The 13,642-nt window shown below is 33.2% G+C and overlaps 1 protein-coding gene across 2 annotated transcripts in view; it reads right to left on the minus strand.

Moving 5' to 3' along the window:
- The window catches only part of LOC132702588 (uncharacterized), a 219,228-nt gene that overhangs the window by 136,078 nt on the left and 69,508 nt on the right, over positions 1–13,642 (minus strand). For both annotated transcript variants that reach the window (XM_060671334.1, XM_060671332.1), the window contains 3 exons: positions 10,215–10,460; positions 9,658–9,837; positions 2,298–2,488 (listed from right to left, as the gene is read on the minus strand). In XM_060671334.1, the coding sequence (XP_060527317.1) occupies positions 2,298–2,488; positions 9,658–9,837; positions 10,215–10,460 (617 nt within the window). The remainder of the gene's footprint in view (positions 1–2,297; positions 2,489–9,657; positions 9,838–10,214; positions 10,461–13,642) is intronic.

Below are 13,642 nucleotides of genomic sequence, written 5' to 3' on the forward strand. Positions count from 1 at the left end.
TAAGAAGCAAATTGTGTATCCTAATCTTCACTCTGCTACTCAATCACTTTCGCATGGACTAGATGTACCGCTCCAAAAGAACTGCAAAGCGTCATGTCGTCAGAATCAGAGAAATCGCAGCAGATAAGATAAGATAAGTTTCTTGGGAACCCTAAGGACGAAAACTACCAAAGTATTGTTCAAAACATGTTACAACACTTTCATCGTCTACGTTTTAATATGAGTTTGAAAGTGCATTTCCTGTTTTCACACTTGAACTATTTTCATGAAAATCTTGGAGCAGTCAGCGAAGAACAGGGAGAGAGGTTCCACCAGGATATTAAGGAAATGGAGCGGCTATACCGAGAGAGATGGATCATAATGATGATGGCGGACTGCTGCTGAATGTTAAAACGGAAAATGATCTTAAAAAGAAACAGCTGAATGTTCGGACCAAGATTTCACTCAAAAAGTCTGAGTAAAGTTTTTTTTGCACTTTCTTTTTTAACTAGTAATGCATTTTTTTACCGAATCAAAAAATAAATTATTTTAGAAATATCGTTTTATTCCTTTAATATTTGCACGTGATACAAATAAATGCATATAATTTTTTTAAATTAGCACGCTAAAATTATATAAAATCAGTGTTGAAGATAAAAACATCTGTCAAAAAGTTTAATTTTGTAGATCTGTGTTTTTAAGCAACTAATTATCAAGAAAGCCCAAAACTCAGCTCTTAAGGAACAGATAATCCTTAAATCTCTTTTTAAGGTGTTCACATGTAAAGTTCAAAAAGCGATTACGTAATTCAAGTTTTTTAAGGAAAAATTTTTCAGTTCTACTTTTAAGAATTTTATGCGAGTGGAGCATTGCCGAAAGTAGAGCATAACGGAGTACTCTCACCTGCGATCTACCAATGTTTTGCCCACTCTCTCTAAAGTCTTAGAAAAAGTTTTAGCAAAGCAGTTGAAAGTATTCCTAGATGGAAATAATATTTTGCCTCTCAAACATTTGCCAATTAGTTCGGGTACAGTTGCGGGAGTGCGCTGTCGGATGTTTTGGATTACGTGTTTCAAGCCTGTGACAGCTGTCCTATCGTTAGACGTTAGTAAAGCATTTGATATCATTAATCATAAAATTCGGTTCGCTATTTTGCATTAAACTAGAATGAGTGATGAATACTGTAGGTTCATTTGCTCCTTTTTGTGCGACAGAACTCATCAGGTGATTTTCATAATGGGCCGATATCTGATTCCGTAAATGTTCAAATGGGAATCCCACAAGGAAGTATTTTGAGTCCTTTGCTGTTCACAATCGTTACTTCTCAATTTTGTAAATGTTTAAAATATGGTAAATATGACCTTTACGCTGATTACACCCATTTCTATCATTCTTTTGACGATGCAGATCTGCAGACAGCAGAGGAGAGGATTAATTATGACTTGAACAAGTTCTTTGGCTTAGCTTATGGTTCATTGCTTAAAGTTTGGTAACGACGAGCAGATTAATCATGTACGAAGGAATATTGAAATCAAAATTAATAACCTAACCTTACCATTTATAGACTTCTGCCAGAGTCAGGGCTAAATTCTAGTCTCAAAACTAAAATTCTGGGAACATGTGAAAAGTAAACTCAGAACTTGTTATAGTAGTTTAAAGTTAATCGACAGTCAACGTCATCGTTTGAGTGAGTCGCAGAGACCACATAACACCTTATCTAAAAAAATATTGTTGGCTATGTATATTTAACAGTTATAGGTTCCATGCCGCAACCTTTTTCTACAAAATTAATAAAATCGCCGCCTTACCTGTACAACAAAGTTTGTTTTCGAAATGATATACGTAATTTAAACTTATGTCGGAATACCAGAATGATATAAAATCAGTTTTCAAAATAAAAACATCTGCCAAAAAGTTTAATTGTGTAGACCTGTGTTATTATTGTGCCTAATTTTATATTTTTTCATAAAATGATGGTAAAACAATACGACCAGAAAGGAGCAGCAGGTAGATTTTTTGTTTCGCCCATATAGTGCCTTATCATTCCATTAAAAAGGTGGTGCCGTTCAACGGACGACGGAAAACGCGAGATTTTCTGACTATTGTCGTGTCCCGGCCTTAATGTGGCATTCAGTTCGTAACGAAGTTAGATGCGTTAAATGCTCTCCGTTCTGAATAAACGGCGAAAACAACAGGCACCGCGAACAATGGCGTGCCGAACTTGAAACCCAACTCGCTCTGGATAGATATCGCGAACACCGAAGCCATTCACGAGAAAATTCGATTCGCGGATACGCGGCAAAAAAGTTTTTCCATACCTCCGAGTCAGTCGCTACGCCGGTGCCATCGTCCTGCAATGATCTCGAACTACGACATAATGTTCTATCCGTCCGTTTGCCCTGAGACAGCGACCTGCTTCTCGCGATAAAGTCTGAAGATGTGCGGCCGCAGTCGAAACTCACGTGTCGCTCTTCGAGTTTGTCCTCGTCGCGTTTCGATGGCATTTGATCTGGTAGGAAGAAAAAGTGATTATTACGTAGGGTAATTCCGGCATGGATAGCTATAGTTTTGAGAATTTTTCAAAGGAACTTCCACAGACTACTGCAATGCTATTTACAAAACTTCTGGATTCCCTCTGCTGATGTTTCGCCAATCATCCTGTTGGCATTCTACTCTGTACCTCATTATGTACTCTTTGAATGACCGATTTCCATATTGGTGGTGCCTGAGTAGCATTAAGATTAGTTGGTTGCTTATAGATTTCTATAGATTCTAGTAGAACAATTGATTACATGCAAAAATTTTATTTGTGTAGAATAAAATTTGATCTCCGGTTTCCTGATTGTGTTCGGCAACTGCCTAGTTGATATTTTTCGACCGGTCTTTCCAATGTGTTCTTTGCCGCATATGCATGGAATTCTGTAAACTCCTGGTTTCTCAAACGGAATTTTACTGAAGTTAAGATTGTTGGGTTTGGTTTGGCTCATCGATCAATTAAAAAGCATTACATTAGATCCACAGGATATTCTAGTTAGTTTGGACGTAGAATCCCTCTTTATCAAAGTGCCTATTCCTGAAACTTTCGACATTATTTCAGATATACTAAAATCCGAGCATATGGAACCAAACCATCTCATCCTATTTCAAAAATGATTGTCTGGAAGTTATTTTTTCCTATAACGGTCAAATTTGTGAACAAACGTTACATCGATGTTACTTTTGTTACTTGGCCTCATGATCAAGAATCCCTACTAGATTTTCTTAGCCAATTAAACTATATACATCCTAATATAGGTTTTACCATTGAATTAGACACTAATAATAATCTCCCGTTATGAGATATTCCAATCAATAGAAAATCAGACCTTTAATTGAGTCATTCTCTGACGTATATCGTCAAGACCAGATTTACCACCTGCCTAAAAATCTCTCAACATCTTCGATAGGAGTATACAGCACTCAATGCACATGCGGCAAAGAGACCGGACGGAAAATATCAACTAGGCTTGAAGAATATAAAAGAGCTAGAAATAAACTCAACAGCAGTTGCCGAACATAATCATGAAACCGGACTTCAAATCTTATTCGATGAAACTGAAATTCTTGCATGTAATGAGAACATTCTTAACCGGGACTCAGATTTTTACCTTTCATCAATATTTGAATCAGTCGAATCAGACGAAGAAACGTCGACAAGTTTCGTTTATAGATAACTGATGCAGGAGGAATCCAGAAGAGGAGTAAATAATAAAATTGCTATTGATTTCTTGCAGATGCATTTGCGAAAATATATCCAACATAAAAAATACAAACTCTTATTGCCGTTAACACAAGTTTGAACACGTTCTTTTAGTTGGTTCCCGAAAACGAAACACTCAATGTCCATCACGCTCTATACCGGTGTTAGTATAGAAAATAAATAAGTAGAAATAAATAATTCTCCTGAATTAAAAGCAGGGCTACCTTTTATATTTCGGGGTTTGTAATAAAAAACTATAAGCTACCAACAAATATGATTTTGTTGTTTCTCAAAATATTCACCCTGATGATCAATACAGTTTTGCATTCGATAAAACCAATCATCAAAGCACTTTTAGCACAACGACCTCCAAAACATGCTTTTTAAACGCATCAATCGCTTCTTTTGATGTCAAAAATCGTTGCCCACGTAATTTATTCTTAATGTATGGGAATAAAAAGAAATCATTAGGTGCTAAATCAGGACTGTATGGTTAATGATTCATCAGATCGACGTTTTTAATGCTCAAAAAGTTCTTTGTTTGCATTGATCGGTGAGAGCTAGCATTGTCGTCGTAGTGAGTGATTTGTCGTCGGCAGTTAGTTTTTCTAATTTCTTCGAAGACCTTCGGCATAGAAATGGTTGCATAGCATTCAGAATTGTCTCTTTTACAGTTGCAACGTGGCCAGTTTTCCTGAAAAAGCAGACTACCATTTGTTTCAAGGTGCTTCGCGCACGCACAACTTTTGTGGGCTTTGTCTCAAGGCCCACACAGTCCACTACTGCTTACTTTCAGGTTCATATGCATAGATCCATGATTCATCACCATCATAGACGTATTTGGAAGCACCGCGATAGTATGTTTTTAGCATTTCCAAGTTCCATTTTTAACGGTCACAATTATTTTAACTTATCACAAAAAACACAAACAATACTCTTTCGGCAAAACCTAACTGAGTAAACCTAACCTCAAAATATCAAATTTCCCAATAAAAACGTTAGTCGCCAGATGGCAGCACTAATTTAAGAAAATCCCGAAACATAAAAGGCAGCCCTCGTATTTTCGTCCTGGCAAACTTCAGGTAAAATAATTTTCATAAATTCAGCAGTTTACGGCATAAGAATTAAATAAAATTAAATACTTAAAGAGAACATAGAATTCATCAATGTAATTTTATGGTAAATTTCGAAGTAATGGTAAACATTGCTAAATATAAAAATTTGTACCAGTAATAGAGATTTCCAATACTATTTTGCAAATATCTCGCGCACCCTGTATGATGGACGAAAGTTGCAACTCTTTCTCTCCAGATGCAGTTTATTTTTTTTTTTAATCGAAGAAAACTATTTCTTCAAGATATTGAAGGAAGGGCAAAGAAATTGGAGAAGATGGTCCGGGCTTTACGAACATGGTGACCGGAACTATAGAAAGTGCAGCAAGAGAAATAAGAGAGAAAGGAACTAAAAGAGGTCGTTGTCTCTTATGTGGTGGAAATGATAATAAATATTTTAGAAATACCACAAATGCAATGAATTTGTTCTAATCTAATCTAATCTAAGTAGAACAACCTGCAACTGCTGAGCAAAAGATAAGGACGGGGAACCATCTTAATGTTCATAATTATTATAGTAATTAAAGTTCCATATAATTCAAGGTATTTTTTGTTTCTAGGGTCAACCTAATAAAGAATACGTCTCTTCATTTGACGGAATAAATTTGTTTATATTTTAGTTTACACATAAACATTATTTTTCAATAAAAAAATGAACTAATTCCGTTGGTTTACTTAAAAACTAGTAAATAAATTTAATAATACCAAAATATGCATATTTAAATAATAAAAAAAGAATAGGTCAATATTGACCATATTTTGGTAAAAAAAGTTTTATAAATATTTGAGATATGTGAATTCCCGAAAACAAATTACAAGTTTAATATTTTTATAGTTTGCATTTGAATTACCACCCTATAATTAAGAAGCAAATAGACCTATACGTTACGTTAGTTGACCTACAAAGTAATATTTAATTCCAAAAAACAACAATTCTACATTTTCAAGTCAACTGTATTGTTGGCTGACTGCTCCAAATCTCGACCATTTTTTGGTTAACAAATTTGTTAGATAGGACATACCCTTTCCGAGAATTTTTTTTTTTTTTGGGTTTCGAAAAAAATTTTTCAAAATTTTTTACTCTGTTCAATAGAGACATTCCGAGAAAAAACTAATTACTAATACGAAAACAATTAATAGCTGACAAAATAGCAGCCCAATTGCCGAGGTCACAAGTTTCGCGAAAGTAACTACAGAAAATATTGACATAAAAATGTTCAATAGTAATTTTTCAGCATATTAAAGGCTGAAATTACTTCTGAGCTTGGGTCAAAGGAAAATCCAATTTATCAACTTAAGCAAGCCATGTTCCGGAAAAGCTTGCATCTTTCTAAGAAATATAGGTGAATAATAAAGCTACATACTACATAAACCTACTTTAAATTCATTTTTATAAAGCTTTCGTAGTTATCGGACCTTTGGAATGAATAAAAGCAACGTCATGGAAAGAATCATAATACGTTGCATTACAATACTAATTGATGAAGATTACTTATGTGCGTGTAATCGGGTGGATACACATTGGATAGCCTAGAATATTTTCAAGTATGCAGCGTTGCCGCTTCTCTGTAGTTAACTAGTTTAAACGGCAACTCAGGCATATTATTTTATTTTCAGATTCTACGCAAGAAACAAAGTGGGTTTTATTCAGGTTTCCCCATACACATGTTTTAGCGTTATCGAAATAAAAAATAATTTAATACATTTTTAAGCAACTTGGGCCTTGAAGAGCTTTTAATAGTTCAGTGCTTTAATTAAACAGAAATCGGAACTTTTCCGGCCAGTGCCAGCATATTATTTTAGATGGAACATACAGAAGCACGGTTTATTGAGTTTTTTTAAATACCATGCCCTATATATTATTTCATTTTCAAATTCTAGGAAAGAAACTAACCCTATACCTATCTCTCACCGTCTTTGAAATAAAAATTAATTTTGATGATTTTTATATATTATCAACATTGAACACTGTCATTTTGAAAAAAGTTCCAGGCATTGTTCGTTTTTCATTTTATTTTACTTTCTTTCCAACTATTTCGCCGTTGTATAACTATCTAATAAGAAATAAAATATATTATGACCGTTTAAGGGTTCGGAACTTGAAAGGAAAGAATCTTCTCTGTCGATTGTATGATTGTTGACTATCGGAAAAAGGCTATATAGTCGGAAACCCAAAAATTAAGTGAAAATAAAATGAAGTGTGAAATGAAAGCGATGTTAATTCTATTTATGTGTGAAATTTTCTTCATGTTCTTAAAACTCTGCTTTCAACTTTTTATTTTCGAAGGACTCTCTATATTCCATCTTAAATGGTATGCCAGGAAAGAATTCCTCAGCTTTTCGAGGAACTGTCTGCAAAAGTTCAGCTTTTCGTTTAGCTGAAACATAAAGATTTCTTCGAGGGTTCAGATTCATAAACGTGCATATTTGGTGCAATTTGAACTAAACAAATTTTATCATTTTTATCTGCATCAAAATATTTTAAAGTGATAATTACATGACCATCTATAAACCTATTGGTGCGTTCGCCAAGTAATGTGAGTAAATAGCTCCTAATATCTGAATATACTGAGGTGCAAATATTACTATCTATTTTTATTTTCTTTCGCTCTTAATGTAAATATCAGGCCCTAAAGCCCCTGAAGATACACGTTATGGACTACGTATTTGTTATATATACAGTGTTTCGTCCATAAAGCAACGGGTGATAGTTTCCATAATTTTCCAAAAACTACAATAGTCTTGAAACGGAGCAAAAATTATAAATTTGAGCGTCGGAATTTGATATTAGTTTGAATCTAATTCCTAGAACCGCGCTTTGATACTTACTGTAGAATTATGCTTTTTATATTTATTTTACCCCGTACAGTTGAGACTGGGTTGACCTTCTATACTAAAACGTTTGCGAGATATACGTGTTTGAATATTCCACCACATCGACTTATAAACAACAACACACAAAATGTGCTAAGAATACTTTTATAGTAACTACTTCCTAATTATTTTAATATCTTCACGCGTTTTGAAATTATTACTGTAAAAATAATTTTAATTTAGTTAACCCTTCTAATCGAACAATATTTGGCACCACATTTGCCGAGCAAATCCTATTTTCAATATCAGATGTTGATCTGTGGCGGATAAGTTAAGCGATACCCTGTATAACTGGTAAGTTTCAAAACAAAAGCTATTTAGTTTCCTCTTTAGCAAATAAGTTACGAATGGGCACCATAAATTGTTCAAATTTTTTGTTATTGAAAAGATTTTTAAAACCCTATCTTCAGATTTACAAAAAAATAAAATTGATGAGTCCGTTTCTGGCTTCCTAAAGTATATCCTACAAGATTTTCACTAAAATATACGAGATCATTTGGCAGTTAGTATATTTTCCTGTCGTATACATTCCTAGGAGATAAGAGATAGCATACGGTGCACGACAGATTGTTATTAGTTTCGAAAAATGTTCGTTTGGTAGATTTGGAATGGAACTTTCCGTGGATTGTCGATGTTGTTTTCTTTGTGAAATAAACACACACTAAGTGGTCGATTGCGTAGATAAGAGTGGCGCCTTGAAGATAACACGCAAAAATGAATAACCAACGTAGAGATCCGCTTACTAGAGTTGCCAATATTTGTTTACAAGTTTTGGTTAATATTGATATAAATGAATCATTTTTTCTGTAATTTTTGCCAATTTTTGCGTCGTTGCCCTGAATTGAAATAAAGCGTTCTTTGTTCATTTCAAAGTTTACAGCTGTGGTGTCGGTTTTCTGATTCGCCACGTTCGTGTGCAACGCATATGTCATTAATTTGCACTCCAGGGTTTAGAGTTTAAATCAGACTCACACATGGACACATTTTTTATTGCAAATCTTTTTGTGTTCTCAGCTATGAGAGAGTGTTTGGTTTTTAATAATTTTTTTGAATATTTTTTTCTTTTGTGTGCTTAGTGAAAGTTTGCCTCTCTTCTGGAAAGTTTAATCAATTATTAACTACGTTCGCTATTTGTTTTACCCTCGTCAACACACAGGTCACATTTGCGGTCAACGAGAAACCTTTTTTTTTAATTTTACATAGAAAAAAACAAAATAATGTAAACGTTTTCAAATTTCTGATTAGTGGTTCATTTTTTAACTAATCTGACGGGAAACACATGCCGAGTGTTTTGACGGGCGTTGCATTATTATTTACAATTATAATATATATTTTTTAAAAGGATCCTCCAATATATTTTTCCATACCATGAATTGTTCAAGGCAATGCAATGCGACTTGGCCAATTTATTAAGAAAAAATATTTCCTAAAATAAACTGTCCTTTTATCTCCTATATAATATAAATATATAATATTATATAACAATAGACCTGAAAATAATCAAATTATACTAATAATAGTTTGCTTTTTACAAAACTTCTGGATTCCTCCTGCGTCAGTTTCAGTCAAGCTCTGAAGAAGCCAACAGCCAATTTCGACTAAGCAAAAACCAGCGCAGGAGGGATCCAGAAGTTTTGTAAAAAGCATTACAGTAGCCGGTGGAAGTTTCTTTGAAAAATTTACTAATAGTTTAGTAAAGTATCTTAATAATTATTACATAATAATTACTTAGTTTAAACTTCAGTTAAGCTCTGAAGAAGCCAACAGGATGATTGACGAAACGTCAGCAAATTCGATTCAACAACCTACGCAGGAAGAACTCAGAAATTTTGTAAAAAGTAGGCTACAATCATGATATCTTGATGATGATGATTGCGCAATGTAAATGTCCTTTTAAATTGTGAAAGATCACCGCTTTTGCTCTCAATTTAGCACTACTGCAATAGTACCCACCTTTGTCTACTATTTTGGTTTCAGATTCTTTCTGGACATTTTCCAAAGCTGACGTCTTTCTTTTGGGTGATGTTTTCCTTTCCCTGCTTTCTTTATTATCGGCCAGTAGAAGTAATGGATTTACACGAACGGATTTTCTGGTAACGTCATGGTTTGGCGCGGTGTCGTTGGGAACATCGACTTGGTAACCAGAAAACATTAAGTAATAAAATAACAGAAATAATTCATAAATTAGGTAGGCAGAAAAAGAAGAATTAAATAACAGCTCATTAAAAATAATAAAAATATCAATTACGAAACTGTTAATTAAATTTAAGTAACAAAACATTATCTGATCTTTTACCTTTTACAAAAGTATTAGATTAGAATACACAGCACAAAGAAAATATATTTTTTAAGCCATACTTGAATAGCTCTACAATTTTATTAAGTGATTTGCTTGTGTGCCACTGTGCTTTTGAATACTTTTTTATTTCTCCCTCAGTTTGTTGCATAATCCTAAATTGAACATAATAATACTTAACTAAAAGCTTATATTGAAAGTAAAACATACTTACTTGATCTGTTTTCTCCCAAAAAGTGTTCACCTGGTACAGTTTGGAGGTCTCGGTCCTGGTACACATCCTCAGACTGGGTTCTCCTATTCGGGGATCGTCCCGTTTCTCGCACAGGGTTATTGTTTCTCAAATTCTCCCTGTGCAAAGCTAAAGTGGGATAATTGTTAATGTCCTGACCTCTCGGTAGGCTGTTATAGGGTCTCAGTTCGGGAGATCCTCGCAAAGCCGACCATCTTGGCGTTGGATCTGTAAAAGTATAATAGAAGTATAACGCCTTTTTCTAAAAATTTAAGCCTACAGATAGTAGTACTAGGTACTATAGACTGACGAGCTTTTGGAAATATAAAAACTAAGTAACAGAAATTTCAGTGTAAGAGGAAAATAATAGAAAAATAATTGGTTAAAAACTAGGAAGAGCTTACAACTGAACAGCAAAAATCTAGATTCTTCTGTGGATAAAAATGATGATATTACTTGAACAAATCTTGAAATATATAAGGCAGTTAAACTATATGAAAAAGAAAAAAAAATCAACTTTGTTTGCAGAAACAATATAAGATGCGAAGTCTACGAAGCTAAAAAACTAGAGAAGCTTTGAAGAAAACTGAAAGTTGTTTACAAGAACGTCTGTAGTCTACAAAACAAATTAGACAATGTAAAATGCTTTCTGATGAAAGACGAGTGTGATTTACTTTTAATAACAGAAACTTAACTAAAAGAAAAAGAGAAGTCATATGGTCTAACAAACTGCAATGCGGTTCATTAAATGAGTGTGCGTGAGTCTGAGGAGACTTTGAGAAAATTCTTCTGAGGTATCCAAAAGGATTTTAATATCAATTTGTTAAGGTAACTAACCACACAAATTTGATTACAATAAATAATTTTAAAATTCATGACCATATAACATGTTTTGTCTGATAGATACTGATAGAAGAAAAAAAGATAGAAGGATCACAATCGATTATCAACCACTATAGAAGACAACATGACAGTAAATAAAAAAGAATTAATAAAAATAGATTATTAAAAATTTATTACTAGATTTTAATACAAACTCATACACACCGAATCCGTCTAATGAATTAAAAAAAACTAAAAAATCGGCATTATAGACATCAGTGAGTAAGTGCGGGCAACAATTTCAAATAACCAGTGTGGTTTTATTAACAACTTCCATCAACAGAAAACCCATGTGACATAGATTAGTGGTATTATCGAAGATAATCGAGGAATATATAATCAAAAGGAAATTGTTGATCACCTAATGATAGTTTTGCTACCATCTTTACTAGTATGGTTTGTCGATTGGAAAACGAGATCACCATTGAAAGATCTAACGGAAATAGAAGGTTTGAAGAGGTAAAAAACTAACAACATTTTGAGATCTAAAAAAAATCAGGACATATTTAACTTCAAAGGAAATATGATAAAAATTTATCGGTCGATTTAACTCCAAGTGATTAGGCAATTCCAACATGTATTCAGTGTTGCTCCCATTTTAAGTGTAAAACATAATAAAACACTGTCAAATTCCTCGGGAGTACCGCAGAGTACATTTTTGGGGCCACTGTTGTATTTTCTACAAACTTAAAACTTTCCAACCTAACAGAAAGGTATTTTTCCGTCGCTGATGATACCGCTTTCAAAGTGGAGAGGTCAACAGTGACGTCAGGAGATATGTGGCTTGGTTGTATACCAACCAACTAAAAATTAATGTAAATAAAACAAAATTTATACAATTTAAGCAAAAAGTAAACAAATACGAAATGTCAACATAAATATTAATAATGCGCCTCTAGAACAAGTAAATAATTTGGATGTTTTGGAAATACCATAGATCAGGGCTTCTTAAACTTTTTTATATAGCGACCCCCTTCAAGCTTAGGAAATTTTAAACGGCCCCCTCCTCCATATAATGAAATATATATTAACCGTAGATGTAGATGTAATAACGCACTATTTTACAATGTAAATAAAATAAGGATTAAAGAATACGTACCCATTCATTTCACATATATATATATATATATATATATATATATATATATATATATATATATATATATATATATATATATATATATATATATATATATATATATATATATATATATATATATATATATATATATATATATATAATTGGAAACGTTGACGGGATATCGGTCGAACACGAGCATTGAAGATGCCAAGTGAGATTTTGGCGAAACGTCTGCAGGATTCCAGTCGGATGCAAGATTTGCAGGATTCCAGTCGGATGCAGGATTCCAGTCGGAGTTCAACGAGCGAACGGATGATATCCCGGAATATAGTGTCATCACATTTTTCCATCCGTGAATCAATACGTGAGAATATATATATATATATATATATATATATATATATATATATATATATATATATATATATATATATATATATATATATATATATATATATATATATATATATATATATAAATTTTCAACGTTCACTGTCCACTCTGTTCTTCCATATAAGAATTTGTTTAACAAAGGCCTCAAGTTTATTTTTTAACATAAACATATTAACGCAGACTCCCTGCATTAATAAATTCATATCATTGATTTTATCAAAAATATCTGCCAAATAGCATAGCTTGAGAAACCATAAATTATCGTGAAAATAATCGGCCAAATTAGAATTTTGCTCTGTTAGAAATATAAGAACTTCATCTTTTAAACTCAATAATCGTTTCAAACTTCGACCTCTTGATAGCCACCTAACTTCAGCATGTAGCAATAAACTTGTATAATCCGAATCCTTATCAATGCACAAATTTTTAAACAATCGACTATTAAGTGCCCGACTCTTAATACAGTTAATGATTTTGACTGCATCAAAAAACACAGTGTTTAATTCTGGTGCAATTTTTTTAACAAGTGCCTCTCGGTGAATCATACGATGTGTAAATGTAATATGACCATTTCCAGCTTTAACAAATGCTGTAAAACCAAGATCTTGTCCGGCCATTGCTGCAGCTCCGTCCGTGCACACACCAATACAATTTTACCAATTTAATCCTTCTTTTTCAAAAAGCTCATTTACTTTTTTATATATATCTTTTCCACGAGTATGACCTTCCAGAGGACGACAAAACAGTATATCTTCATGAATGCTTCCCTCATAAATATATCTTACAAAAAGTAACAACTGTGCCATTTTTGAAATGTCTGTCTACTCGTCCAGTTGTATTGCAAACTTTGAGCTGTCTTTAAGCCTCATAAGAAGCTGTTGAAATTGATCATTGCTAATATCTGAAACTCTTTTGGACACAGTGTCATTTGATAATGGAATTTTACTAATTTCAGCAGCATACTATTTTCCATGAACAATTTCAGACATTCTTATAGCTGCAGGTAGTAAAAGTTGCTCTCCAATAGTAAAAATCTTTTTCGTTTTTGCTATCA

The sequence above is a fragment of the Cylas formicarius genome, unplaced genomic scaffold (assembly GCF_029955315.1).
Source record: "Cylas formicarius isolate icCylForm1 unplaced genomic scaffold, icCylForm1.1 PGA_scaffold_5__7_contigs__length_24384050, whole genome shotgun sequence".
In the NCBI taxonomy this organism is placed as follows: domain Eukaryota; kingdom Metazoa; phylum Arthropoda; class Insecta; order Coleoptera; family Brentidae; genus Cylas; species Cylas formicarius.